This window comes from Phoca vitulina, unplaced genomic scaffold (genome assembly GCF_004348235.1).
Source record: "Phoca vitulina isolate PV1807 unplaced genomic scaffold, GSC_HSeal_1.0 scaffold8, whole genome shotgun sequence".
In the NCBI taxonomy this organism is placed as follows: Eukaryota; Metazoa; Chordata; class Mammalia; order Carnivora; family Phocidae; genus Phoca; species Phoca vitulina.
In genome coordinates this window covers 66,251,787-66,277,527 of record NW_022589711.1, presented here as the reverse complement: position 1 = coordinate 66,277,527, position 25,741 = coordinate 66,251,787, and the positions used below count along the sequence as shown (strand labels likewise).

Genomic DNA, 25,741 nt, shown 5'->3' with positions numbered 1-25,741 from the left:
ACTACATTGGTAGTAATTAAGTAGATGGAGCTCTTACATGTTTTTTGATACCAAGACCTTGGTCTTTAGACTCTATGTGCATATAACTTCAAGATAATTGTATTAACTCTCACAGAGAGAAATCTCTAACTCTCAGTTCATTTTCTTTGGTCAAATGGACTTACTGCTTATTAAACCTGAACTGCTAAGAGGCTCAATTAGTCCTCTGTTCTCTGACATTCACTGTGACTTAAATGAAGTTTTATATATTCTTAGTTTTATGGATTATTGGCAGGACATATTTTAATTCAATTAGTTGAATTTAACTTCTCATTACCCTAAAATAGCTTCTTTTCTTATCTTTTCCTTTGCAACTAGTATTGATTTTGATCAAAATTAATTGGTTCTCATTATATGCGAAACATTTCCCTAAGTGACTTTGTAGGCATTATTTAGTATAATATCTCAAAACATTATCTTATAATTCAAAATTCACTCAACAAAATTTTTAATAAATGACAACCATATCTCAGATATTGTGCTAACATCTAGAGATACAAAGAGATAAAATATATTTGCTGACCTTGTGGGGTTCTTTTCAGTCAAGGAAAGGACATAGACAAGGCAGATAAGGATAAAAATATTACAGATGCTATGATGCTATGATCAAAATAGATAATTCAGTGATATGCCAGGCATAGTGTTAGTCTGAGGAAATGGCAGTGAACAAAACAGACAATGATCTCTTCCTTCACAGAGGTGACATTCTAACAGGGATTCTAAGATCATGGGGAAAAAATCATTTAAGGTCACAACTTACATAGAGTCAATGATGTTACTTTATGGGTCTTATTTAAATGGACAAACAAGCTCTGATTGGCATTAAAATGGTTATTAAGGAATCTTTGGAACATCAGTTATGTATACAAATGATTGAGTGAACATTGAAAGTAAAGCTACTTTTCAATTTGTAACCTTATACCCTGGAAGTAATATATAGGGTATTGTGTAGATGGCAGGTGTTCACTATCAGGGTCCTTTCTGGAACAAGACAGTTCTTAAAGATGTCAGTTCTCTACATCCTCACCACCATGAAATATAAATTCATTTAAAGCTAAATAAGGTAGAATGGTACAATTTGTCTCACTTGATTTGGTGGTAATGTCTTCAATTCTGTAGTGTATGTTAGATCAGAACAGATTTTTCTTTCTTAAATGGAAGACTCTCAAGGATGTCGAACTTGTTCTTTCTGTTGTACAGTCTTTCTATTCCAGTACAATTTAAATGTGCCTTTTTTTTGGTCTTATTCTTTCCTTGTACAAAGGTATTTCCTGTAAGTTCCCCATATATTAACTTCAGTGAACCATCATAATTTAAAATAAGCCATAACTTCATAAAATGGCATTATCATTATAATTGTTATTTAGGTTGCTAAATTTTCTCAATGAGCAAAAATTTCTCCTCTTGCAACCTCAAGTTTTGTTGTGATATCAAACAAGATAATTAATGAACGTAGAATGTACTTTGAAAACATCAAAATGCCAAAACCTGTGAACTCCTACAATTGATTTTATTCATATTGTTAATTCAGTGATCAGAAAGCATGTAAGTGGCTATCTCTTTATAGCTCTCTTGAAAACCACTTACCTCTACATAGTTTTCTTTTGTTGTTGGATTTTTTTCTAAAAATACTTTATTGAATCTCCTTTGTTTACTTAGTAAACAATTATTGAGTGTCAGAATTGTGCTGGCCTCCAAAGACATTGACATGTGAAATAGTCCCCATTAGATGAAGGGGAAAGACAATAAAGATCACTATGTTAGAGGTTGGTAATGCTATGAAGACGTATTTTATACATCAGCTATAATTCTAACCCAGATTTTCTTTCCTTAGCACATCACTTCTCTACAGTGCTTCTTAAACTTTAAAATGTGTGTAGGGGCGCCTGGGTGGCTCAGTCGTTAAGCGTCTGCCTTCGGCTCAGGTCATGATCCCAGAGTCCTGGGATCGAGCCCCACATCGGGCTCCCTGCTCTGCGGGAAGCCTGCTTCTCCCTCTGCCACTCCCCCTGCTTGTGTTCCCTCTCTCGCTGTGTCTCTTTCTTCAAATAAATAAATAAAATCTTTAAAAAAAAAATAAAATAAAATAAAAAAAATAAAATAAAATGTGTGTAATAATCTGGGTAGCATGGAGATTCCTGGGCTCTACCCCTAGAGAGATTCAGCAGGCCGGGGAATCTGCATTTTCACAAAGACGAGGTGTTTGGGGATCTGGTAACCCTTGAACCTCACTTGGAAAGAGTCCCTTTGTGATCTTTCCCTTTTGCCTGACACTTCACCAAGCAAAGGTCCCCTTTGGCTTCCTCATCTCTCCATCTGCTTATATCAATGCCATACTTTCAGGACAGCCAGTTTAGATCTATCAGGCCCATGGTCATTTCATCACCTTGACTTGACATAATTCTCTGTATTGAGTTTCTGACCTTGCTGGAGTCATTTGTACCTAGTGTCCTGAGAACGACACCACTAACTGTTGCCTCACCCAGAGACTGACTCAAATGATGGGGAATATCGGGAAGATGATGAGGGAATGCCCCTCTCATGGTATAACAAAAGAATGCTTTTTAAACAAGGTGTTAAGTCACATCAGCTAGTAACTGCCTACCTGTAGGGGAATACTTTTGTAACACTTTATAAAGTATTCATTTAGCCCTCATAAAAAAATCTATGAAGCAGATGCTATTATTTTATTCATTTTATAGATTAGGATTCTGAGGCTCCATAACTTGTCCAACATCACACAACCAATAAGTGGTATAGCAGGGATTTGAACTCAGGTGGTCTGGCTCCAGGGTCTGGTGGCCATAATCACTATACTAATGCTGCCTTACTCTTAGTCAAAGGAATGTCCTGTGTTTGCTACCACCATTCATATCAAAATGACTTCCAGTAAGTTACACAAACAGATAGGAACAAAGCATAACAAACAAAAATTATCCCAAAAGCAAAACCAAGCAATGCAAACATTACATAGGATAGTTTTCAGTGTATTTTCAAATCAAAGATGTATTTCAGCTTCAAATTACAGGAAATTGTTAGTAAAGCAAAAGAGCCCATCACAACAGAGTAATGTATCTCATCCTCTCAGAAGGTAATTTCTTTTACAATCTTTTTTCCCATAGAAATACAGGATACGCCATGAAGAGCATGAATTTTTGAGTCAGAAAGATCAGGCTTCTGATTTTGGCCTGTCATTTGTTTGCTTGATGACCTAGGACAATTTGCTTACCTTAATTAATTCTCAGATGCTGTGAAATAGACATGACAATACAAGCTTTGGTGAATATTAAACAAGATATATATGTAAAGCACTCAATACAGTGCCTGGAACATAGCAGTCTCTCAATCAGTACTTATTTCCTAGTATTATTATTAGTAGTAGTAGTGGTAGCAATAAATTTAATACTCTTAGCAGAATATAATGTTCAGACAGAATATTTTTGGTGGAATTAATACATTATAAAAGTTTAACTGATGTTCCTTTTTGACATCATGATTGCAGAATGCTTATTTTGCTCCTTTAAGGATGTCTCTTCTGAGATGGACTCATTTATCTTCACCAGGTGATCAACCCAACACTCAACTGCTAGCCCTGGCCTCACGCTTGCGGGAGAGTGCTGAACTCTTCCAGTCAGATGAGATGCGTCCTGCGAATGATCCGAAGGAGAGAATTCCCCTCCGTGTCCGAATGCTGAATGACATTCTCCAAGACATGGAGAAAAACTTCCTGGTACAGCAAGTGCCACCGGGTTTTTATAGGTAGGATATGTGTCTTAACCTTTATTTGTTTATGCCCCTCAATTAAATTTTTATGTTTAACTTTCAGAATTTGTACCTTCTGTGAACATGACACTGTTTTTTTAAATTTATTTATTTTTTTAATTAATTTTTTTATTATGTTATGTTAATCACCATACATTACATCATTAGTTTTTGATGTAGTGTTCCATGATTCATTGTTTGCGTATAACACCCAATGCTCCATTCAGTACGTGCCCTCTTTAATACCCATCACCAGGCTAACCCATCCCCCACCCCCCTCCCCTCTAGAACCCTCAGTTTGTTTTTCAGAGTCCATAGTCTCTCATGGTTTGTCTCCCCCTCCGATGTCCCCCCCTTCATTCTTCCCCTCTTGCTATCTTCTTCTTCTTTTTTTTTTTTAACATATAATGTATTATTTGTTTCAGCGGTACAGGTCTGTGATTCAACAGTCTTACACAATTCACAGCGCTCACCATAGCACATACCCTCCCCAATATCTATCACCCAGCCACCCCATCCCTCCCACCCCCCACCACTCCAGCAACCCTCAGTTTGTTTCCTGAGATTAAGAATTCCTCATATCAGTGAGGTCATATGATACATGTCTTTCTCTGATTGACTTATTTCGCTCAGAATAATACCCTCCAGTTCCACCCACATTGTTGCAAATGGCAAGGTTTCATTCCTTTTTGATGGCTGCATAATATTCCATTGTATATATATACCACATCTTCTTTATCCATTCGTCTGTCGATGGACATCTTGGCTCTTTCCACAGTTTGGCTAGAACTCATACAGCAATTCAGTAAAGTGGCAGGATACAAAATCAATGCACAGAAATCAGTGGCATTCCTATACACCAACAAGAAGACAGAAGAAAGAGAAATTAAGGAGTCGATCCCATTTAAAATTGCACCCAAAACCATAAGATACCTAGGAATAAATCTAACCAAAGAGGCAAAGAATCTTTACTCAGAAAACTATAAAATACTCATGAAAGAAACTGAGGAAGACACAAAGAAATGGAAAAATGTTCCATGCTCATGGATTGGAAGAAGAAATATTGTGAAGATGTCAATGCTACCTAGAGCAATCTACACATTTAATGCAATCCCTATCAAAATACCATCCACTTTTTTCAAAGAAATGGAACAAATAATCCTAAAATTTGTATGGAACCAGAAAAGACCCCGAATAGCCAGAGGAATGTTGAAAAAGAAAAGCAAAGCTGGTGGAATCATTATTCCGGACTTCAAGCTCTATTACAAAGCTGTCATCATCAAGACAGTATGGTACTGGTATAAAAACGGACACATAGATCAGTGGAACAGAATAGAGAGGCCAGAAATGGACCCTCAACTCTATGGTCAACTAAACTTCCACAAAGCAGGAAAGAATGTCCAATGGAAAAAAGACAGTTTCTTCAACAAATGGTGTTGGGACAATTGGACAGCCACATGCAGAAGAATGAAACTGGCCCATTTCCTTACACCACACACAAAAATAGACTCAAAATGGATGAAAGACCTAAGTGTGAGAGAGGAGTCCATCAAAATCCTAGAGGAGAACACAGGCAGCAACCTCTTTGACCTCAGGTGCTGCAACTTCTTCCTAGAAACAAAGACAAGGGAAGCAAGGGCAAAAGTGAACTATTGGGACTTCATCAAAATAAAAAGCTTTTGCACAGCAAAAGAAACAGTTGATGCTATTTTTTAATGCAGTTATTACGTGTAGTTATATGAGTAATTATTATATGTACAATTTGAGGACCATTCTCCTACCCAAAGGAAATTTCAACTGCATGAGTATAGAATAAAGGAAAATGGCTTAGCAGTATCATATAGAAAATGACTAAAAATTTTTTTTGACATTAAGCTCAATATGAGTCAGACATGATATGGCTACGGGAAAACCAAATGGAATTATAGGTTGTATTGGGAAAAATACACTTTCTTGAATGAATCAGGAGATAAGCTTATACTATTCTTCCTAGTAAAACCACAATTAGAGTATTGCGTTTAGTTCTAGAAGCTCCCTGTCAAGAGAGAGCTAAATAAGTTTACTATTCAGAGGAGAGTGGGATTTAGATGGATCTGGAAACAACCAGATTAGAGATATTAGTTGGAGGGTCACAACAGAGTGATTTCTAGAAACATTTTAGCAATTTAATAGATACTTTAATAAATCCATTTTGATATGGAAGGGGGATTCAATTTTGGCTTTTAGAGGATGAGAGAAGAACAACATGGTTTTTATTTTATGGTTCCTAATATAGTAGAAATTAAACAGAGAGGGAAAACGGAGTTTGAAAGATTATAACTTATTTTATATATTTTTATTTAAGTTTTTGATTTTTCTACAAGACACAAAATATAAATACACACACCTTTCTGTGTAATAGATGCATATGTAATGTGCGTATGTGTATAACAGCTTAACATATGTGTGTGTATTTATGTCTCGTGTGTGTATATATGCATGTGAGTATGTGAGAAAAGGCAGGAGGCAAAGAGGTATTGGACAAATAGTGAGACAGGAAAACTATTTGGCCTGAAGCTCTCATTCATAAAGGACATCAAATTTATACTTTTGCATTACATCACTTTACATGTGTGTGTTTGTGCATGTATATATATATATATATATATATATATATATATATATATAACATTAAAAATACCCTGGACTAGACATACTGTGCGTGATTGAAGGACACAACTAGGACTAAAGAATCGAAGCATAGGAATACACATCTCAATTACATCTAAGAAAGAAGTTTCTGACAAATAGTGTTCTTAAAAGATGAAATGTGATGCTTTTATAGGGTAGTGAACTCGCCAGTGATCGTGAGTTCACTACCACTGCATGCATTAAAGTACAGCCTAAGTAGCTCTAAGTATTTTGACTGTATGAGGTTTAATGTGGCCTTTAGTACCAACATTCTATGATCTGACAAAACACTTGATCTCTCTGCATCTTAGCTTCTACAGTTATAAAATGAGATGGTAGAATGAGACCTGTTTAAAATAAAAAATCTTTCTTAGTTCTGATATTTGGTGATTTTCCTTTATGATTTTAAACTCAAAATTCTCATTTAAAATCCTTATATTGGGGCACCTCGGTGGCTCAGATGGTTAAGTATCTGCCTTTGGCTCAGGTCATGATCCCATGGTCCTGGAATCGAGCCCCGCATTGGGCTCCCTGCTCTGCAGGAAGCCTGCTTCTCCCTCTCCTGCTCCCCCTGCTTGTGTTCTCTCTCTGGCTGTCTCTCTCTCTGTCAAATAAATAAAATCTTTAAAAAATAAAATAAAATCCTTATATCATTTCTTCTAACACTATGACTCTGCAGTATAAGACTTTGGAAAATGTTAACTTACTGCAATAGATACCTTTAAGACATTCTTGTAAGCACCAGAGACATAGAAGTTGCCTCAAGTTAATAACACCTGCTCCGATGTGGTTATATTCCAGAGGTGGGGATGGAGAAATAGAACAAACAAGGTAACTAAGTAAAATATAGTGTATGGTAGGTATAATACCGGCTAAAGAAACAATTAAGCCACATTATTAAATTCAGCATTACTAAAAAGTCATAATCAGAATAGGTAAATTATATTTTAGAATATAAAAATTTCCCTCACTTTTAATTTATGAAAAATTCAGAAATTAATAAAAATCATACATTAAGAATATAGTTTTATATATCATGATATAATAAACACTTTCACCATTTGCCTTCCTTGGCACTTGCACTAGTTATAGAAGACCCCTATGGTCTAAGGTATATGTCCAGAGAACTTTGCATTACCACTTCAATAATATTTATTTATCATACATTTTGAGTGGAAAGGGAAATATTGATCTTGTCTTGAGTTAACAATGGTTAAGAAAGTGATTCTTTTTCCTATTAGTGATATGATTACGGTATAACTTGTATCCCAGCCCCAGTGTGCAAGCTTCAAAATGTTGATTATGGTAATGTTCTAACTCATAACAAACTTTCGAACTGAAAGCTTATGGTTCAATATTTTGACATTATTTTAAACTATTGCTACAGTTATTGAAGAAATACATGTATGCCATTATTCTCTTTGGCCCTATTAATTTATATATATGCCAATGGCAAATAGATTTAAATAGATAGATGCAAATAGATAGCCTCATTTTGTTTTATCTGACTGACATTTATCCCAAGACTGTCATGAATTTTTACTTCATTTCTGAAATATGTAACAAATCATCCTATTTCATGTTTTCTCTTAGTAGAGAATTCGTATTTCTAAATATTCTTGAAGCAAAAATTTCAAAATTACAGTAGAATTTCTACTCTCAATCCTTGTAAGCTCTTCCTTTATGGGGGAGGAAATGTTCAAAGTACAAAAATGGGTGTGACAAGATCATATGCAGTTTAAGAAAATGGAAAAATTGATTATAATGATAACCATATGGAGTAAAGATAAAATTGTTAATTACATCGTATAAAAGAACATTTGGTGAACAAGATTCATTTTTTCTAACATTAAATAAACTTTAGAGATGTTATTCATGCAAGAATCTCACTCTTCAACCTGATGGTGTTATGACAATTCTCATCAAATATACAAGGAGGAAGTCAAAAGTAATTTGCTTTTCAAGAAAGTTGTTGACAGAAGTTCATTGTATAAACCTAAATATTTCATTTAGAATTTGGGTTGTGTCCCAAATTTTGTTGTTGGATTCTTTTTAACTCCCAGTAGTTATTATTCTGCAAAGGCAGAGTAAGCAGTCTGACCCAGTGAACCTATTCATTCTCTACTACAATATATTAAAAAAAAAAAGGAAGAAAGAAAGGAAGTCTTTTTTAGAGCAGTTTTAGGTTTAGAGAAGAATTGAGCAGAACATACAATTTTCATATAACCTTTCTCTCTCTCTCACGCGCACACACACACACACACACAGTTCCCCCACCCACAAGGCACAGTTTCACTGTTATTCCTATTATTAACATCTTGCTCTAGTGTGGTACATTTGTCACAGTTGATGAGCCAACATTAACTGATGAGTACAACATTAACTGATGAGTACAACATTATTAGTACTAATAGTTTATGTTAGGGTTTACTCTTTGTATTTTACATTCTCTGAGTTTTGATAAGTGTATAATGATGTGTATCTACCATTACTGTATCATACAGAATAGTTTCACACCCTAAAAATCTATGTTTCACCTTTTTTCTCTCCCTCCTTCCTGCCTGAGCCTCTGGCAACCACTGGCCTTTTTCATGTCGCCACAGTTTTTCCTTTTCCAGAATGTACTATCATTTGATCATACAGTATGTTAGATTGGCTTCCTCAGTTAGCAATGTGATTGAGTCTTTTCTATATTAACTTATTTTTATCACTGAATAATGTTTCATTGTATGGATATACCACAGTTTGCTTATCTATTCACCTATTAAAGGGCACTTGGTTTCTTTCAACGTTTGGCAATTATGAATAAAGCTGCTGTATGTATTCGTGTGCAGGTCTGTGTGGAGGTACACTTTCAACTGATTTTGGTAAATACCAAGGAGCACAACTGCTGGGTCATATTGTCAGCCTATGTTTAGCTTTGTAGGAAACTGCCAAACTGTTTTCCAAAGTGGGTGTAGCATTTTGCAGTTCCCCCCCAGCAGTGAATGAAACTTTTGGTTGCTCCATATCCTCACCAGCATTTGTTGTTAGTATTCTGGGTTTTAGCCATTCTAATAGATGAGTATTGGTATCTCATTATTTTAATTGCAATTCTCTAATGAAATATGATATTGAGAATCTTTTCATATGCTTATTTTCCATCTATGTAACTTCTTCAGTGAAGTGTCTTTTGACTCTTTTTAAGTTGTTGGCTTTCTTATTGTTCAGTTTTAAAAGCTCTTTCTATATTTTGGATACGAGTCTTTTATCAGATATGTATATTGCAGTATTTTCTCCCAGACTGTGGCCTGTCTTTTCATTCTCTCATCAGTCTCTTTTGTGAAGCAGAAGTTTTAATTTTAATGAAATCCAACTTATCAATTTTTCTTTAATGGGTTGTGCTTTTAGCGTTGAATCTAAAAGTTCATCATCAAACCCAAGCTCACCCAGATTTTCTCCTATGTTGTCTTCTAGGAATTTCATAGTTTTACATTTTATAAAAGGCCAATGATCCATTTTGAGTTAATTTTTGGGACTAGTGCAGGTCTATATCCAGATGCATTATTTTTGCACATGGATGTCTAGTAGTTCCAACACTAACTGTTGAAAAGACTATCCTTTCTCTATTGAATTGCCTTTCTTCTTTTGCCATACAATATACTTTAATATTGCCTTTTACTGTCAACAGCTCACTTGTTCACAGAATAGCTTTCAGGATTAAAACCATCATGCAGCAGTGATATTGTTTGGGATTTATAAAAAGATTTGGGATTGGGCGCCTGGGTGGCTCAGTTGGTTAAGCGACTGCCTTCGGCTCAGGTCATGATCCTGGAGTCCCGGGATCGAGTCCCGCATCGGGCTCCCTGCTCGGCAGGGAGTCTGCTTCTCCCTCTGTCCTCCCTCTCATGCTCTCTGTCTCTCATTCTCTCTCTCAAATAAATAAATAAAATCTTTAAAAAAAAAAAAAAAAAAAAAAAGATTTGGGATTTATAAAAGTAGGAAGGGGTTTGAATTGGAAAACTTGTCTTTTACTACTTGCCTGGCTTAGAGCAAGCTAAATAGTAACTCTGAAAGTCAGTTTCTCAACAAAATAGAAAACCTCAAAGGTCTATTCATATTAGGATAAATTTAGATATAATACTGGGATAACACTAGATGAAATGAGGATAAAATGTGAGAAGATAATTTTTAAACTCTAGAATTCTATATAAATATTACAAAATAAAAGTAACTTTTATTCCATTCTGTTGTTTTTACTTCTGACTTTGATAGTGTTCTGGATTCCAAAACTTCTTCCTCATTATCTCTTTTAACCAAAGGAGAAATATTTAAAAATTCAGTAACACACATTCTCTTTCCCCAGGGTCACTACAGTGAAATTTTTCTTTCATTTTTAAGTTTTATTATACAGTCCTTTCCCTTAAACATTTGCTAAAAGCTTCCATATTGAGGAATTACAAGATCCCACAGAAAATAAAAAGTTTGGGAGGGGATAGAATTAAACATGCAGTTTTTAAAAAGAGTGAATATAATATTTAAAATAGTGTTAGCTTCCAAAATAAATGTGGACACTCTAAATGACAAACCTTTTCCAGTAGGGAAGCCTTCTTTCAAACCACATTTTGTTATGTGTTTAAGAGACAGCATTGCAAGCAGCGTAGTCTTTCGGGGCAGATTCTCCCTTTTAAGTTTTGAAGTTTTGAAGTCTGAACGACTTTTTAGATTTGGGCACCAGCCATTGCATGCTTGAAATTTAATATCTTACAAAATATGCATTCTTCCTAGCTTATTTTAGAAAATTTCCCCAAAATGTTTGGCCTTGTCACAAATTTTTAGAATCCTTTTTTTTTTAAGATTTTATTTATTTATTTGATAGAGAGAGAGAGAGAGAGAGAGAGAGCACGGGGGGGGCGGCAGGCAGAGGCAGAGGGAGAAGCAGGCTCCCCACTGAGCAGGGGGCCCGATGGGAGACTCAATCCCAGGACCCTGAGATCATGACCTGAGCCGAAGGCAGACGCTTAACCAATTGAGCCACCCAGGTGCCCTTAAAGGGCATGAGTTCTTGAGGCTACTGTTCTGTTTCTATACCTCCTTTCTTCACTTGCCCCTATACCACGCTAAATAGTCTTAAAAATAGGGGTGCCTGGTGGCTCAGTCAGTTAAGCGTCTGCCTTCGGCTCAGGTCATGATGCCAGGACGAGTCCTGCATCGGGCTCCCTGCTCAGGGGGGAGTCTTCTTCTCCCTCTGCCTATGCTGCTTCCCCCATTGCTTGGGCTCTCTAAATCTTGCTCTCTCTCAAATAAATAAATAAATAAAATCTTTAAAATAAATAGTCCTAATAGGAATAGGAAATAGGAAATAGGAATTCTGGGAAATAGGAATAGGAAAAGCCTATAGGAAATAGGAAAAGCCTTAACTACTGCTTTCTCCTTTATTTTAAGTGACTACACTAAACTGCACAGACATAGAAAGATCTTTGATTTTAAACTTTTAGTGTACAAATAGAAAACCATGGGATGTTAAATTTGCTCTCAGCAAAAATGTGATTGGTAAAGATTTTCTATTAATAGACAGCTGCAATGTATGAGTGTGAAAGACATTACCATGGCCTCACATTCGTACATTGGAAGAGGTTATCTGGGTAAGATCCCATGTTTAGTCTCTACATATTTAAAGAGTCAGCAGTTAAACAACAAAAGCTAATAAGGGTTTCTCTCCCTCCCCATTATGAAATATACAGACGGGGCGCCTGGGTGGCTCAGTTGGTTAAGCAACTGCCTTCGGCTCAGGTCATGATCCTGGAGTCCTGGGATCGAGTTCCGCATCGGGCTCCTTGCTCAGCAGGGAGTCTGCTTCTCCCTCTGACCCTCCCCCCTCTCATGCTCTCTCTCTATCTCATTCTCTCTCAAATAAATAAATAAAATCTTTAAAAAAAAACAAACAAAAAAACAAAACAAAAAATGAAATATACAGACAGACAGACAGACAGATAGAAATATGCATTACTGCACTAGTAACTGATTATATGGGATTAGAGGATGATTTTACCAAAGGATCAGAAATTTGGTGTGGCTTTGGGGAAAAGATTCGATAATCCATCCATTGCATCTGTATTGCAGTATTTTTTTTTAAAGATTTATTTTTTATTTATTTGAGAGAGAGGGCAGGCAAGTTGGGGGTGGGGCAGGGGGAGAAAATCTTCAAACTGACTCCCCCTGACTGAGAGTGGAGGTGGGGGGTGCTGGATCTCAAGACCCTGAGATCCTGACCTGAGCTGAAACCAAGAGTCAGATGCTTAACGGACTGAGCCACTCAGGTGCCCCATGCACCTGAGTTTTGATTTGAGAGTGTGGGGAACTGAGAAGGAAAAAAGCATGAGTCAATGTTGAATGCTAGCTGCTTGGCAGAAATGGAGCTCTAGGAAAGTGAACATCCTCAAGCACCATCATTTGAAATAAATTAAAGGCTAATTATGATGCTTAAAACAAAACTACTGGTTATACTGTAATATTGTCCTATTGTTCTTTCTAAATGTGTGGTATTTCAGCTACATTGCCGTTAAATAGTCTGTGGGTGCTATGTAAACACCTACGTTTATAGTATTATTTCTTTGGGGGATTCATGTGAGTTCCAAACAATGGTCTTAATCAGGAGTTTTGGGAACACAGACCTATTTGTAAGTTGAAGGACAGTGTGTACATCTGCTTGTACCTGTGTGGGGGGGTCTCTGACTTTGTGTCCTTATAAAATGTGGGAGCAGGCTCATAAAAAAGGAATTCCTTTCCAAGATAGCTGGAATGACCTAGAAGAAGTTCAGAGGACAATTTCAAGCTAATCTAAGCCAATACCATTTTTTGTTAGCATCCTTGAAAGCAGGAAAATAGCAATGTAAATGTCAAGATGCTTCTGCCTTGAGCCAAGAATAAACAAAGCAAGCAATCCATTAAAAGTACTTTTCAAACACATAAGCTCCCAAAACTTTGCTTTTGAAAGATGTTAGAACTAGTTTACACTTAGGCAAGCTATGACATTAGACAGAACTATTATAAAACACACTTCCCAGATACCCTATGATCAGGTTTATAGCTATGTATTCTGTACATACATTTGATTTTAAGAATTTTAAGAGCTTGAAGGGTGCCTGGGTGTCTCAGTCAGTTAAGCATCTGCCTTTGGCTCAGGGCATGATCCCAGGGTCCTGGGATAGAGCCCCACGTTGGGCTCCCTGCTCAGCGGGAATTCTGCTTCTCCCTATGCCGCTCCCCCTGCTCATGCTCTCTCTCTCTCAAATAAATAAATAAGATCTTTTTTTTTAAAGATTTTATTTATTTATTTGACAAAGAGAGAGAGCACAAGCAGGGGGAGTGGGAGAGTGAGAAGTAGGCTCCCCAATGAGCAGGGAGTCCGATGTGGGGCTCAATCCCAGGACCCTGGGATCATGACCTGAGCCGAAGGCAGATGCTTAACGACTGAGCCACCCAGGCGCCCCTAAATAAATAAAATCTTAAAAAAGAAAGAATTTAAAGAGTTTGAAATCCAACCCCTCCCCCCCAGAAAAAACACATTTTAGAATAAAGGATTTCATTACACAGTTTTCATGGTGTTTTAATTAGAGTTAGCTATATAAATACTAATAGAACCTCATGTTCAGTGTTTGATTGGGATAATAACTACTTTGTTCGGGTTGTACTATTTCTTTTGGCGAGGTGTGGGTGATCTGAATGGAGCTAAAATCCGACCATTGTTTCTGTTGTCATTAATTCTATCAGAAATGCCTCTGATTTCTTTAGACTATGAAAAAATAACTAGTGATTAAGAATTACCATAATGCTTTTAAAATATTTTTTATAGCGGCCACTTGCACAAAAGAATCTATGTATGAATACAGTTTTATAATCTACACAATGTAAAATTTCCAGAAGAGGATTGAAGACCTGGCTCATGTACAAAATCTTTATAATGTTGATCATTATATACGTTCTCTATTACTCTTTTATGATAAACATATACATTAGCTTCATAATTATGTATCCCTTTCATATTTTTAAAGTTTCTACTTCTAAACTCCCAAATTAAAACAAAAATTAATATACTGCAATCCAAGCCTCCTTTTTTAATAGCTCATTTTGTTAATATTGAAACAAAGAACATATCCCATTTTGACAGATAATGTTCACTGCAATTTGATTAGACATTGAAACACTTGTTTAAAAAATTTCAATTGACAATAACCACTTTAGGCTAATTGGTCTAAAACTTAGTCTGCTAGGATCAAAATAGAAATTCATGTGTGCACAACTGTTAAAATTTTATAAAAATGTTTCTCAGGTTTGAGGTTTCTTTCTATACAAGGTGAGAAAAATTACTGTTGTCATATTTGCAAAACAGGACACATTGCCAGTCTGAGAGTGAGTTGTGATTTTATGGTATATTTAATAACATTATGAATAAGACTAATAACCATATTCCTCATGGATGAGGATTTACTTTGTACCAGGGACTGTGCTGTACATTTTCATGTATTATCTATAACACTTCTAACAAAATTGCAATATCAGTCGTATTATCCCATGTATACAGGTAGAAAAACCTGAAACTTAGGAAAAGCTAATATGTTGCATAAATGGGATTTGAACCTATCTTGTTTTCTCTAAAACCACTGGTCTGGGGCACCTGGGTGGCTCAGCCGTTAAGCATCTGCCTTCGGCTCAGGTCATGATCCCAGGGTCCTGGAATTGAGCCCCGCATCCGGCTCCCTGCTCAGCGGGAAGCCTGCTTCTCCCTCTCCCACTCCCCCTGCTTGTGTTCCTTCTCTCGCTTTGTCTCTCTCTGTCAAATAAATAAATAAAATCTTAAATAAATAAATAAATAAATAAAAAATAAAACCACTGCTTTTCCTATTAGGTAGTGCTGCATATGTTTGATCCAAATTCTTCCTAGTTTTCTCAGAAGTCACCAATAAATTTGTTTAGATTTTGGTGCAAATCTAGCCAGATATTAAAAGACTCAAATTTCATAAGTGCTTCTTAAGTTTCATTTGTTCTACATTGACAGTTATATCTCCTAGCCCTAAAGTTTGCAAAAGTGTTTCTGTGAGGCACCAAGTCTATCCCTACTTCTGGAAAAAAAGATATGCCCTATTGTCTGAATCAAAAAAATTATTTTTTCCCAAGATATTGCCTACCCTTTCTGGTTTCCATAAATCTTAAATGCAGTTAAAAGAGAGGGGACATTTGTCTGTTAAATCTCATATATCATAGTTAGAAATGTTTTTACATAAATAACAGTGCAATATAGAGAAGGAATCACTAGACTAGGACTTTAGAGATATGGACTTAAGCCCTAAAAGGCCACTGATAAGGTAATCCTTTAAGTCACTTCACTTCCATGAGAGTCCTTCTTTTAATTGATTAAGTCAGAGAAGATAAATAGGCAGATCTCTAACATAATGGAAATGCAAGGTTAGTTGACTAGGTATTTATATATATATATATATATATATATTTTTTTTTTTTTTTAAGAATTTATTTGTTTATTTGACAGAAAGAGACAAAACGAGAGAGGGAACACAAGCAGGGGGAGTGGGAGAGGGAGAAGCAGGCTTCCCGCAGAGCAGGGAGCCCGGCGCGGGGCTCGATCCCAGGCTCCTGGGATCATGACCTGAGCTGAAGGCAGATGCCTAATGACTGAGCCACCCAGGTGCCCCGAGTAGGTATTTATAAACTAATGTGAGTCAGCTTTTGATTCTCTTTAAAAATAATTATTGAAATAATTATTTCAATGAGGGAAGAAAAATAATAAAATTTAAGTTCTGCATGAAACCATGTTAAACATTTTAGCATTTGTTTCTCTTTTATCACCTATTTCATCTATCAGTATAACATATTTTAGCATTTCCATGTATATAAATATCTTGATTTAATATGATGCAAAGAGAATTAAAAGAAAGGATCATGCTCAGAATTTTCTTTGTACCCACTACAGCACATAATATTTTATTTTGCTACATAAGAGAAACTAAAGTACTTGATCGTGGTGTAGATCATGTTTACTAGAGCAAATGCCCAGAAATCATTGTGTTTGCCAATATCTAGATTATTAGTAGTAACATCTTATTCTTATAATAAGGAAGTAGGTCTCTATACCACACACACACACAAATATGCAGCAGGTACAACATATGGAGATGGCACAGGTAGGAAGGATTGAGAACTCATAGACACGGTTGTGTAGAGCACATATTTATTCCTGGACCCCACCCCGGTGTAATATTTTGTTCAAATGACAGCTTACATGAGTTACTCTAGTTGAGGAGGAAACGGATACAAATGTCCTTCCTTCTCCATGGCCACCACAAGATTTGCCAACCACTACGTTTGGTTTTGTTATTTATCCAGTCTGCTTACCAAGGTCACAACAGTATAACATTTTCATCTCATGGACCAGAAATAAAAAGGAGGCTGTGAATTTATAACCATACTGAAATGACATCAACCTGGAAAGTTATAAGGACAATAGGATGAAATGGAAATAGAAATAGTTAGAGCTAAATATAATCTATAATTTAATATACAATAGATATAATCCTAATAAAAAATACAACAAATTCTCAAATTACATATGGTGGGATTCTAGTATTTCCTTTCAATCTGTCCTAATCGGATAAGTTTTAATGAAAAGACTAGAAGACAGTCTAGTAATTCAAAGTAGGACTAGCTTCAGTCGAAAGAATTAGAGGCTTATATGTTCATAGGAAGTGTCAGGGATGTAAAGGTCAAGGAAGCTTCCACTAACATTCATGGAATCAAGAACTACCAGAACTGAAAGAAAAGCTTCAGTAACAGTACCAGGTGCCTCCAGGAGCTCTCTGAGAAACTCTGACTCTCCTTTCTGCCATCTGCCTACCCGTCTGTCTGCAACCTTTGCTGAAGAGGATGGTTTCACTTCTTCTGCCTTCCAAATCCTGTGTGATGTTTGGGTTGTGTATCTTTTCCTGTGCTTTGATAACATTGTTGACTACTTGATCCAGAAAAACCAACTTGGTCTTTTATGCTGTTGTTCCTGTATCTTGGAGGAACTGGGATCTGCCTTGTGCTACAATTAGTGGTGGTGGTAGTGGAAGTAGAGGTATATCTCACACCAGCATTTATTGGAATTGTTCAATTTGAAATATATTTCTCTGCCAAACAGAGATTACAAACTCAAAGATACTGCCTATAAGAATTTTTAAATGGGGGCACCTGGGTAGCTCAGCCGGTTAAGCCTCTGCCTTCGGCTCAGATCATGAGGATCGAGCCCCGCATCAGGCTTCCTGCTCAGCAGGGGGGTCTGCTTCTCCCTCTCTCTCTGCTGTTCCCCCTGTTCATGTGCTGTCTCCCTCTCTCGCTCACTCTCTCTCAAATAAAAATAAATAAAATCTTTATTAAAAAGAAAGAATTTCTAAATGAATACTAATCACATGTCATATCAGACATTTAATATACTTGGTGCTTTGTTCTGATCTTTACAACATACATAATAATTGTGGGAGCTGGTAGTTTTACCCAGTGCTTTCTTGCTTCAAAACCCTCTCTCTTACTCTACCATACTCTCCAAGGTCACGTATGGAAAGTTCCATTTTTTTCTTCAGTGTTCTCTATAGAATTTTTCTGATCTGCCAGTCACTCAGCGAGGTAGGTATTTTCCCCATTTTTCAGTTAAGAACCCCAAAGTTCAGAAAAAAATAAATTTTTCCCCAAAGTTTCCAGAGATGATAAATGACATAAATTAGTAAGCAATAAAACCTGGTTACAGCCATTCTGAATTTTATTTTTTAACTAAATTAATGACCACTTTAGTAGTAGCTTCACCAATAGGAGAAGAATAAAAGGAGATTAGAAAGAAAAAAAGTTGAAGTGAATAAAATGATCCTATTTCAAACCAATAAAGAGAAGCAGAAACAAAATATATTTTATCTCAGAAAAAAATGGTTATTTAATCCTTTGCCACTACTCAGATCTCAGCTGTAGGACTAATGCCTGTGGGCTGGGTGATGTTTTGTTTCTTGCATTTCCTATCTTACTGTCTTTCTAATCTGTGAATTAGAAATTGGTGCCACTTCTTCAGAAATACTTATCTAGGTTTACTACTAATGCCATTACTACTGATTCCATTTATTAATTCAAAAAAGCCTTACTGTTCACCAAATGCCAGAACTACTGAGAATACCATGCTCAAAAATATAAATATCAACCCTACCCTTGCGGACCTCACCCTTTAGTGGGAAGAAACAGAATAGGCAGACAACAAACCAACTAAATATATAATTACAAACTTTAAAAGTGTCTAGAAGTACAAAATAATAATAATAATATTAATATAATAATAACAAGAAAGAAAGGAAGAAAGAAAGAAAGAAAGAAAGAAAGAAAGAAAGAAAGAAAGAAAGAAAGAAAAAGAAAGAAAGAAAGAAAGAAAAGAAGAAAGAAAAAAAAATCCAGGACTTTTTTATTAAGATGGCGAAATGGATTGGAGGAAAGCAACTTGGGTTGAGACTGAAGAATTAGACAAGGGCCTAGAGGCCATGATGTTATTTTCGGTGCATTTGAAATCTGATTTTAAGCAGAGGATAACATAATTCTGTCTGTTGGTTTGAATATCTATCCATCTATCTTCTATTCTTATCAGATATGTGGAGAGGGGATTATAGAAGTAATGGAAGAAATGGAGAGATTAAAAATGATGTGATATTTTAATGATCTAAGTGTATCAGTCAGAGTTCTCCAGAGAAATAAAACCAATAGGATGGATAGATGATAGATATAGATAGATAGATAGATAGATAGATAGATAGATAGATAGATAGATGATAGATTTTAAAGAATTGGCTCATGCAATTTTAGAGGTTGGAAAGTCCAAAATCCATAGGGCAAGTAGGCCGGAAACTCGAGGAGAAGTTAATGTTGCAGTCTTAATCTGAAATTTGTAAGGTAGGCTAGAAATTCAGGAAGGATTTCTATATTACAGTCTTGAGGCAAAATTGCTTTTTTTTTTTTTTCAGGAAATCTCAGTTTTTGCTCTTAAGTGTTTCAACTGATTGGATGGGGCTCATCCACATTACCAAGATATTCCCCTTTACCTAAAGTCAACTGATTGTAAATGTTAATCACATCTACGAAGTACCTTCAGAGTAACATATAGATGGTGTTGGACCAAACAACTGGGCAGCATGGCCTAGCCAAGTTGGCATATAAAATTAACCATTGCCAAAGGTCATATTGATGGAAGTAGAAATAGTAGTAGATTCTATCTGGAGATAGAATCTACTAAACCTCGTAATGGATTAAATGTGAGGATAAAAGATAGGGAAGGGATCATGAGTTACAGATTTCATACATGAGCGGTGGATTTTAATAGCTATGATGTGGACCAAATGAGATTCTCTGTTTTCTAATTGGGGTTCTTATGATTGCAGCTTAAATAATGTGACTGAGAAGGTGAGATTACTTTTGGTAAGCACTTTAAATGGAAGTCTTGGGAAGAAATTCTGTTTGTATCTGTCCGGCTATATTTGGCTAATCCTAATGTAGACTAAAAATTTACCTTGCCGTCTTTTTCTCATCCAGAAATAATTACATGCAAATAGTAATTGGCTCTTTATACAATAATTTGAAATGGGAGAAAACATGGCCAAATATTTTTGGAAGGAACAGCCCCCTAATGTGCCAGTTAAAGTGTCTCCAATTTTTTTTTTTTTTATTGCTAATCATAGTAGGTCTCATTTTCTAATCAAAGCTTACATGTGTTCCACTAGGGGGTTTGGAAGATATGCTAACTCAATCTAATTTTACAGAATATCATTCAAAATGTAGCCTTGTCAGATACACAAATTTAGGAGGAAAGAAAGTAATATATGCACCAAATGTTAAGTACTCTCTCTGAAAGTTGTTGCAAATTCCCCATGTTCCCAATTATGTCCTTTTCTTAGCTATTAACTATGAAATTAAATGGACAGTTCTGAAAAAATAAAGAGTAGACATTTTCTCAAAGCTGATTACAGTGCCAGTTTTTTCTTTCTAAAATGGAATATCAGGGTGCCTGGGTGGCTCAATCAGTTAAGTGTCTGCCTTCAGCTCAGGTCATGATCCTGGGGTCCTGGGATCGAGCCCTGAGTCAGGCTTCTTGCTCAGTGGGAACCTGCTTCTTCCTCTCTCTCTCTCTCTGACTGCCGTTCCCCTTGCTTGTGTGCATGTGCTCTCTCTCAAATAAATAATTAAAATCTTTTAAAGAAAATGGAATATCAAATGAATGAATAGAAAATCATTCTGGACATTGGAAATAAAGAATTAAAAAATAGCAAAATATTTTTCCAGATTAATTTCTAGAGGTTGATGAATACCTTTATTTCATTTTATTTCAGAAAATGTTTACTTTTGTATGTATTACTATAAGTCCCAAATGAGAGCCTTGATAATCCATAAAGTCAGATTTCTTCTAACTGTTAAATGATTAATTTGCATACAATTTAGATTAGGTTTAGTCAAATTTCATTGCTCTCAGGCTGCTAGTGATATTTTATATTGGTAAATGTTTTAAATAAATGAAACTTCCTCTAAGTAAATTAAAAGTTTTATGATTATTATTTTGTCTCTTTGTTATAAATTATATGAAGTATCTCTTATATATAAAGCATAAACTAAGTTTATTAGTTTCTTGTGGCTGTCTTAACAAATTACCAGGCTTAAAACAATAGAAATTTATGTTCTCACAGGTCTGGAGGCCAGATGTCTGAAATCGAAGTTTGAGTAGGGCCATATTCTCTTCAGAGACTCTAGGGGAGAATTCATCCCTTGCCTCTTATAGTTTCTAGTAGCTGCCAGCATTCATTTTCTTTCTTTGGCCACATCACTCCAATCTCTACCTCAGTTTCCACCTTGCCTTCTTCTCTTCTTTGTATATCTATGTAATATCTCTCCATCTCTCTCTTTTAGGGCCCATCCAGATAGTGCAGGATGATCTTCTTACATAAAGATCCTTAACCACACCTGCAAAAACACTTTTTTTTTTTTTTTTTTCCAAATAAGGTAATATGTATACAGGTCCCAGGGATTCTGACGTGGACATATCTTTGGGGCCACCATTCAGACTACTACACCAGATAATGTAAAGGATACGAGTGTGGATTAGACAATAGCTTTGTGTCCGTAAATGTGCCAGTTATTAAGTTTTAGCCTTTCAGTTTCAACCCCATCCTGTTACTACTATGCCATGAACCTGGAGCTGGGAATCTGCAAACCACATCTCTGCTTGTCCAGACTGACTCCTTGTTAGAGTCACTAAATTGTATACAATTTAGATTAGGTTTAGTCAGATTAGGGAGGCACTAAGGGAAAATGGGAACCTGGAAGAGGAAGAGATGTTGTGTCTTGTTTGCATTTTATTCTTGCTTTTGCTTCCTTCTCGTGTCACGGACACTCTAGCAAGGCTTCTTCACCCTGGTAGTGACAGTTCACTTTAGTAGCAGCAGTTAATTCTCATCTGCACTTTTTCCAGCATAAACTAAACCAGTCTCAATCCTCGTCAGTGAAAGCAGCACCAACTGTCTAGAAGCCCTTCCTCATAGGCCTGGATCCCAGTTTCACAGGTTCCCACCCCAGAGCTCAAAGACATTAATAATAGTTGAGCAGTGACCTCTGTTCAGAGTCTGAGTTTCGGCTTCATAGGACACCTCCTTGAGGTTTTGAGATTGAATAATTCCAACCTTTCCATATCCTTGGGATTAGTGGCCCCTTCTTACTGTTGCAACCTCTGTGGTAGTTTAGTGTTTCCTCTATTCTTATAATCCACTACAGATATAAAATGTCTTTAAAAATAACTGTCAAATAAAGTTAAAAGTAATATAGCCTAAGAAAGAAACAGAGTTGCCGTTATTCAGAAGAGTGATTTTGGTTTTTGTTTTCTTCATCTGGGCAGGATCTAGGCAGAATCATGGGGAGGTGGTAATTCAGTAGGATCTTACAAATTAGTAGACTGATCTATAAGAGATGGGAATGGAAGCGTGGAAGGGAATTTCTCAAGAAAACATTTCTAAAAGGTATCAGTTTGTTTCTCAAAATATGCATATGTAATAATATGTAGCATTCTCTTGTCCAGTGAGAGTCATGGAAGTTGTGCATTCTCTTGTAATATTACAAAGCCCTCAAAGACTGTTGAGTCATTTGTCCCAATGACCAAATAACTACAGATGATCTGCCGCTGCAAATTAGAAAAGTGGGTGAATAGTTCCGTGTTTTGTTGTTTATCTTGTTTACTACTGCTTTTATTAGTACTTCTAATTGATGTCATTGTGCTGAGCTGCTGGAACCTGCTGGTGACTGCCTCAGTTATTCAGTATTACTCCACCTCCCTCCATAGACAGTCTTTTGCATCTTGTGATGGTTACTTATTCATCCAGACGCTATTATAGCTTACTTTAGCTTGATTGTTATGTTCTAGAAGCATGATCTCAGAGTAAGTAGAAATATTACTATACATAAATAATCATCTCTAGCTGAGCTTTCCCTTTCTTGTACAGGAGAGTGTACTTTTTGACTTTTCACGTAGTTCAGGGATATTCATCTTATACTGATAATCAGAAAAAAAGTTTGCTAAGAGACCTTTGAGACCTAAATATTGTAGACTTACTAGGCTGGTATCTAAGTTTCTCTAAAATGAACCTACATTATAAGATCATAAATAATAGAACTGAAGATAAACATTAGCTACTTGGCACTGACTGAAAAGTGATGTGTTAACATAAGTGAGTTTTGTCTTAAGGTTGACTGAATTTGAGGCCATGAGGCTAGCTATATATCTCCCTTTCCCCCAGGTAACATATGTGGTTTATTGTGTCCACATAGTCTTTTTTCAGAGATTGTAAATTATATTATTTATGGACTCTTGATGATCAAAACACAGTTGGAGCTTGAAGGTCAAGGCAGAAAACTACATCCTAAATTCTTATTTATCGATGATGCATGGTGCACATAGCAGCACACTTTGTGCTGCTACAATGAAAGATCTGTCAACATTTCTAACATATACCATTATTTCAGGCTTTGATAATGTGGTCATTTATCCTTACTCTTTCTTGAATTATGTGATGCAAGCCCTCAGCTGTGGGAAGGAGTCTTTAAATTCTTTCAATAAGATTATACGACATTTATTTCTTTTGGGGATTTTTTGGTTATTAAAATACTAAAAAAAACTTAAAATAAGCTACCTTTAAGCAGTCTTGTAACTCAAAAACAACACCTATTTATCCAGGCCACATATTTTTTACCCCCAACTGCCTGACTTACATGGATGTTATGAAACAAACTGTTACTTCAGATTTCAGTTGTTACTTATATTTGTTTTAAAAGAAAACCTTGGAATATTTTTTTTAGCAATCATTTTTTAAAATGTCTGCCTTCTTCCTAATCTGTTATCAGATATTTATATAGAGCTTAATAATACAGTAAAGTAGAGATAAGTTTGACTCATTGGTTTGTTCATAGGGAAACAAAAATATCGTGAATAAAGTTTAAAAAAGTTTCAAATAATTAGCTGTTTAATTTAAAAATAGTTTGTAATTATGTAATCTGAACTTCTAGGTCTATGCTATTCAGTATGGTCGCCACTAGCAACATGAGAGTACTGGTAACTTGAAATATAGTTAGTCCACGTTGAGATATTAGAAGTATAAAATACACACTGGATTTTAAGACTTACTACAAAAAAAGTAAGAATGAAGTGCAAAATATCACATCAGTCACTTTTATATGGTTTCATGTTGAAATGATAATATTGAGATCGGTAAATATAGTAAAATTAATTCACCTGTTTTTTTCTTAGTTTAATAGAGCTAAATAAAAAATTACATATGTGACTCATATTATATTCTATAGATCAATAGATGTTCCCAAGGATCCTACATCTTTTCTTGTAGATGAAACACCCCATCCATTTGAATTGACTCACAGCAGTATAGTCTTATAAAACTTCCAAGAGAGTAATAAGCACCCCCCTTTTTAAAGAAATTCTCTCACCCCACCCCTCAACCACGGTGGTGATTCTGTTGGTGGTATCTGTGATGGTGGATGACAAATATAGGGTAAAGAAAATTTTAAAAGAAAAGTTAAATATCGGAGACCATAGGAGTAAATGAAGTATTAATCAAAACAAAACTCAAAAACTCTCAAAATATTTTAGTTGAATATAAATCTACTCATCTGTAATGCTGAATAAGATAGAACAAAAGAATATTTTGTTTATCCTTGAACAATGTAAATATATTTTAGGTGAAATTACTTGTAGGAATATTAATATTTAGATTACTCAAAATTCACCTTGTACCTACTTAACTTTGAAAACTGGAATCTGATTTCTCTAGAGTCTCACTAAAACAAGCTGGCTATTTGCTTCATTCATTAATTCATTAATTCATTTATGTACCTATTCTGATCTGGGCATATGCTTAGAACTAGATGATTCAAAGATAAAATATTTTCTCTTTCCATCCTCTTTAGAAGGTTCTTTCACATTCCTCTGCTAATTTGCAACATCTGTTAGCCTGAATTCATCCAAGGCTCCACTTGCAATGAAATTGCTCTGGATACCACATCAGAAAGAATCACATGCACCTAACCCCAGTGTGTTATGCAAGGATGTCACAAAGGTCGATTGAGAAGTACCAAGGTGCCAGCACCATGGGAGGCCTTGTGGACTGGGAGAGCTTCAGCAGTGTGTGGGCAGGATATTTCCATACCTGGAGTTCTTAGTGAACAGTAGCAAGTAAATGCTAAATTGCTTTAACTGAACTAGCACATCCACTTCCAATGCTTTTGTTCATCCCTTAATTATTCCTTACTATATAATCTTTTTTTCCCTCTCCTTTCTAAGATAAAATGATGACTTCCAAACCTTGCCAAAGCTAACCTGGTCACCTTTAGTTTTGATCTCTTCTTCTCTTACCGTCCTGGCTTTGATCCATCAGTTTTCCCAAATCTCTCAACCTCATATTCTGCACATTTTTAATTAATCTTGGTTGCTGCAATGATGTCTACCCCCTCCTTTGAAAACCTACTCCAAGACATACCTTAAAACAGATAAAAAGTCCTCCAATCAACTCTTCTGTACTCCCATGCTTGCCTGCCTCCATTTAGGTCTGCTTCCTTGTTGCCTGTGTCACCATTTATTCTTTAATCCTGTCACATGGGCTTCTCCCCCTACACCATTCTAATCTGTTATTTCTTCCATATCACCAATACTTCTACACAAAAAAATGCA

General features: G+C 35.9%; 1 protein-coding gene across 1 annotated transcript in view; it reads left to right on the top strand.

The window, feature by feature from the left end:
- NAALADL2 (N-acetylated alpha-linked acidic dipeptidase like 2) overlaps positions 1–25,741 on the top strand; it is a 1,292,620-nt gene that overhangs the window by 1,245,390 nt on the left and 21,489 nt on the right. The window contains exon 15 of the mRNA XM_032407181.1: positions 3,603–3,798. Coding sequence (XP_032263072.1) covers positions 3,603–3,798 — 196 coding nt within the window. The remainder of the gene's footprint in view (positions 1–3,602; positions 3,799–25,741) is intronic.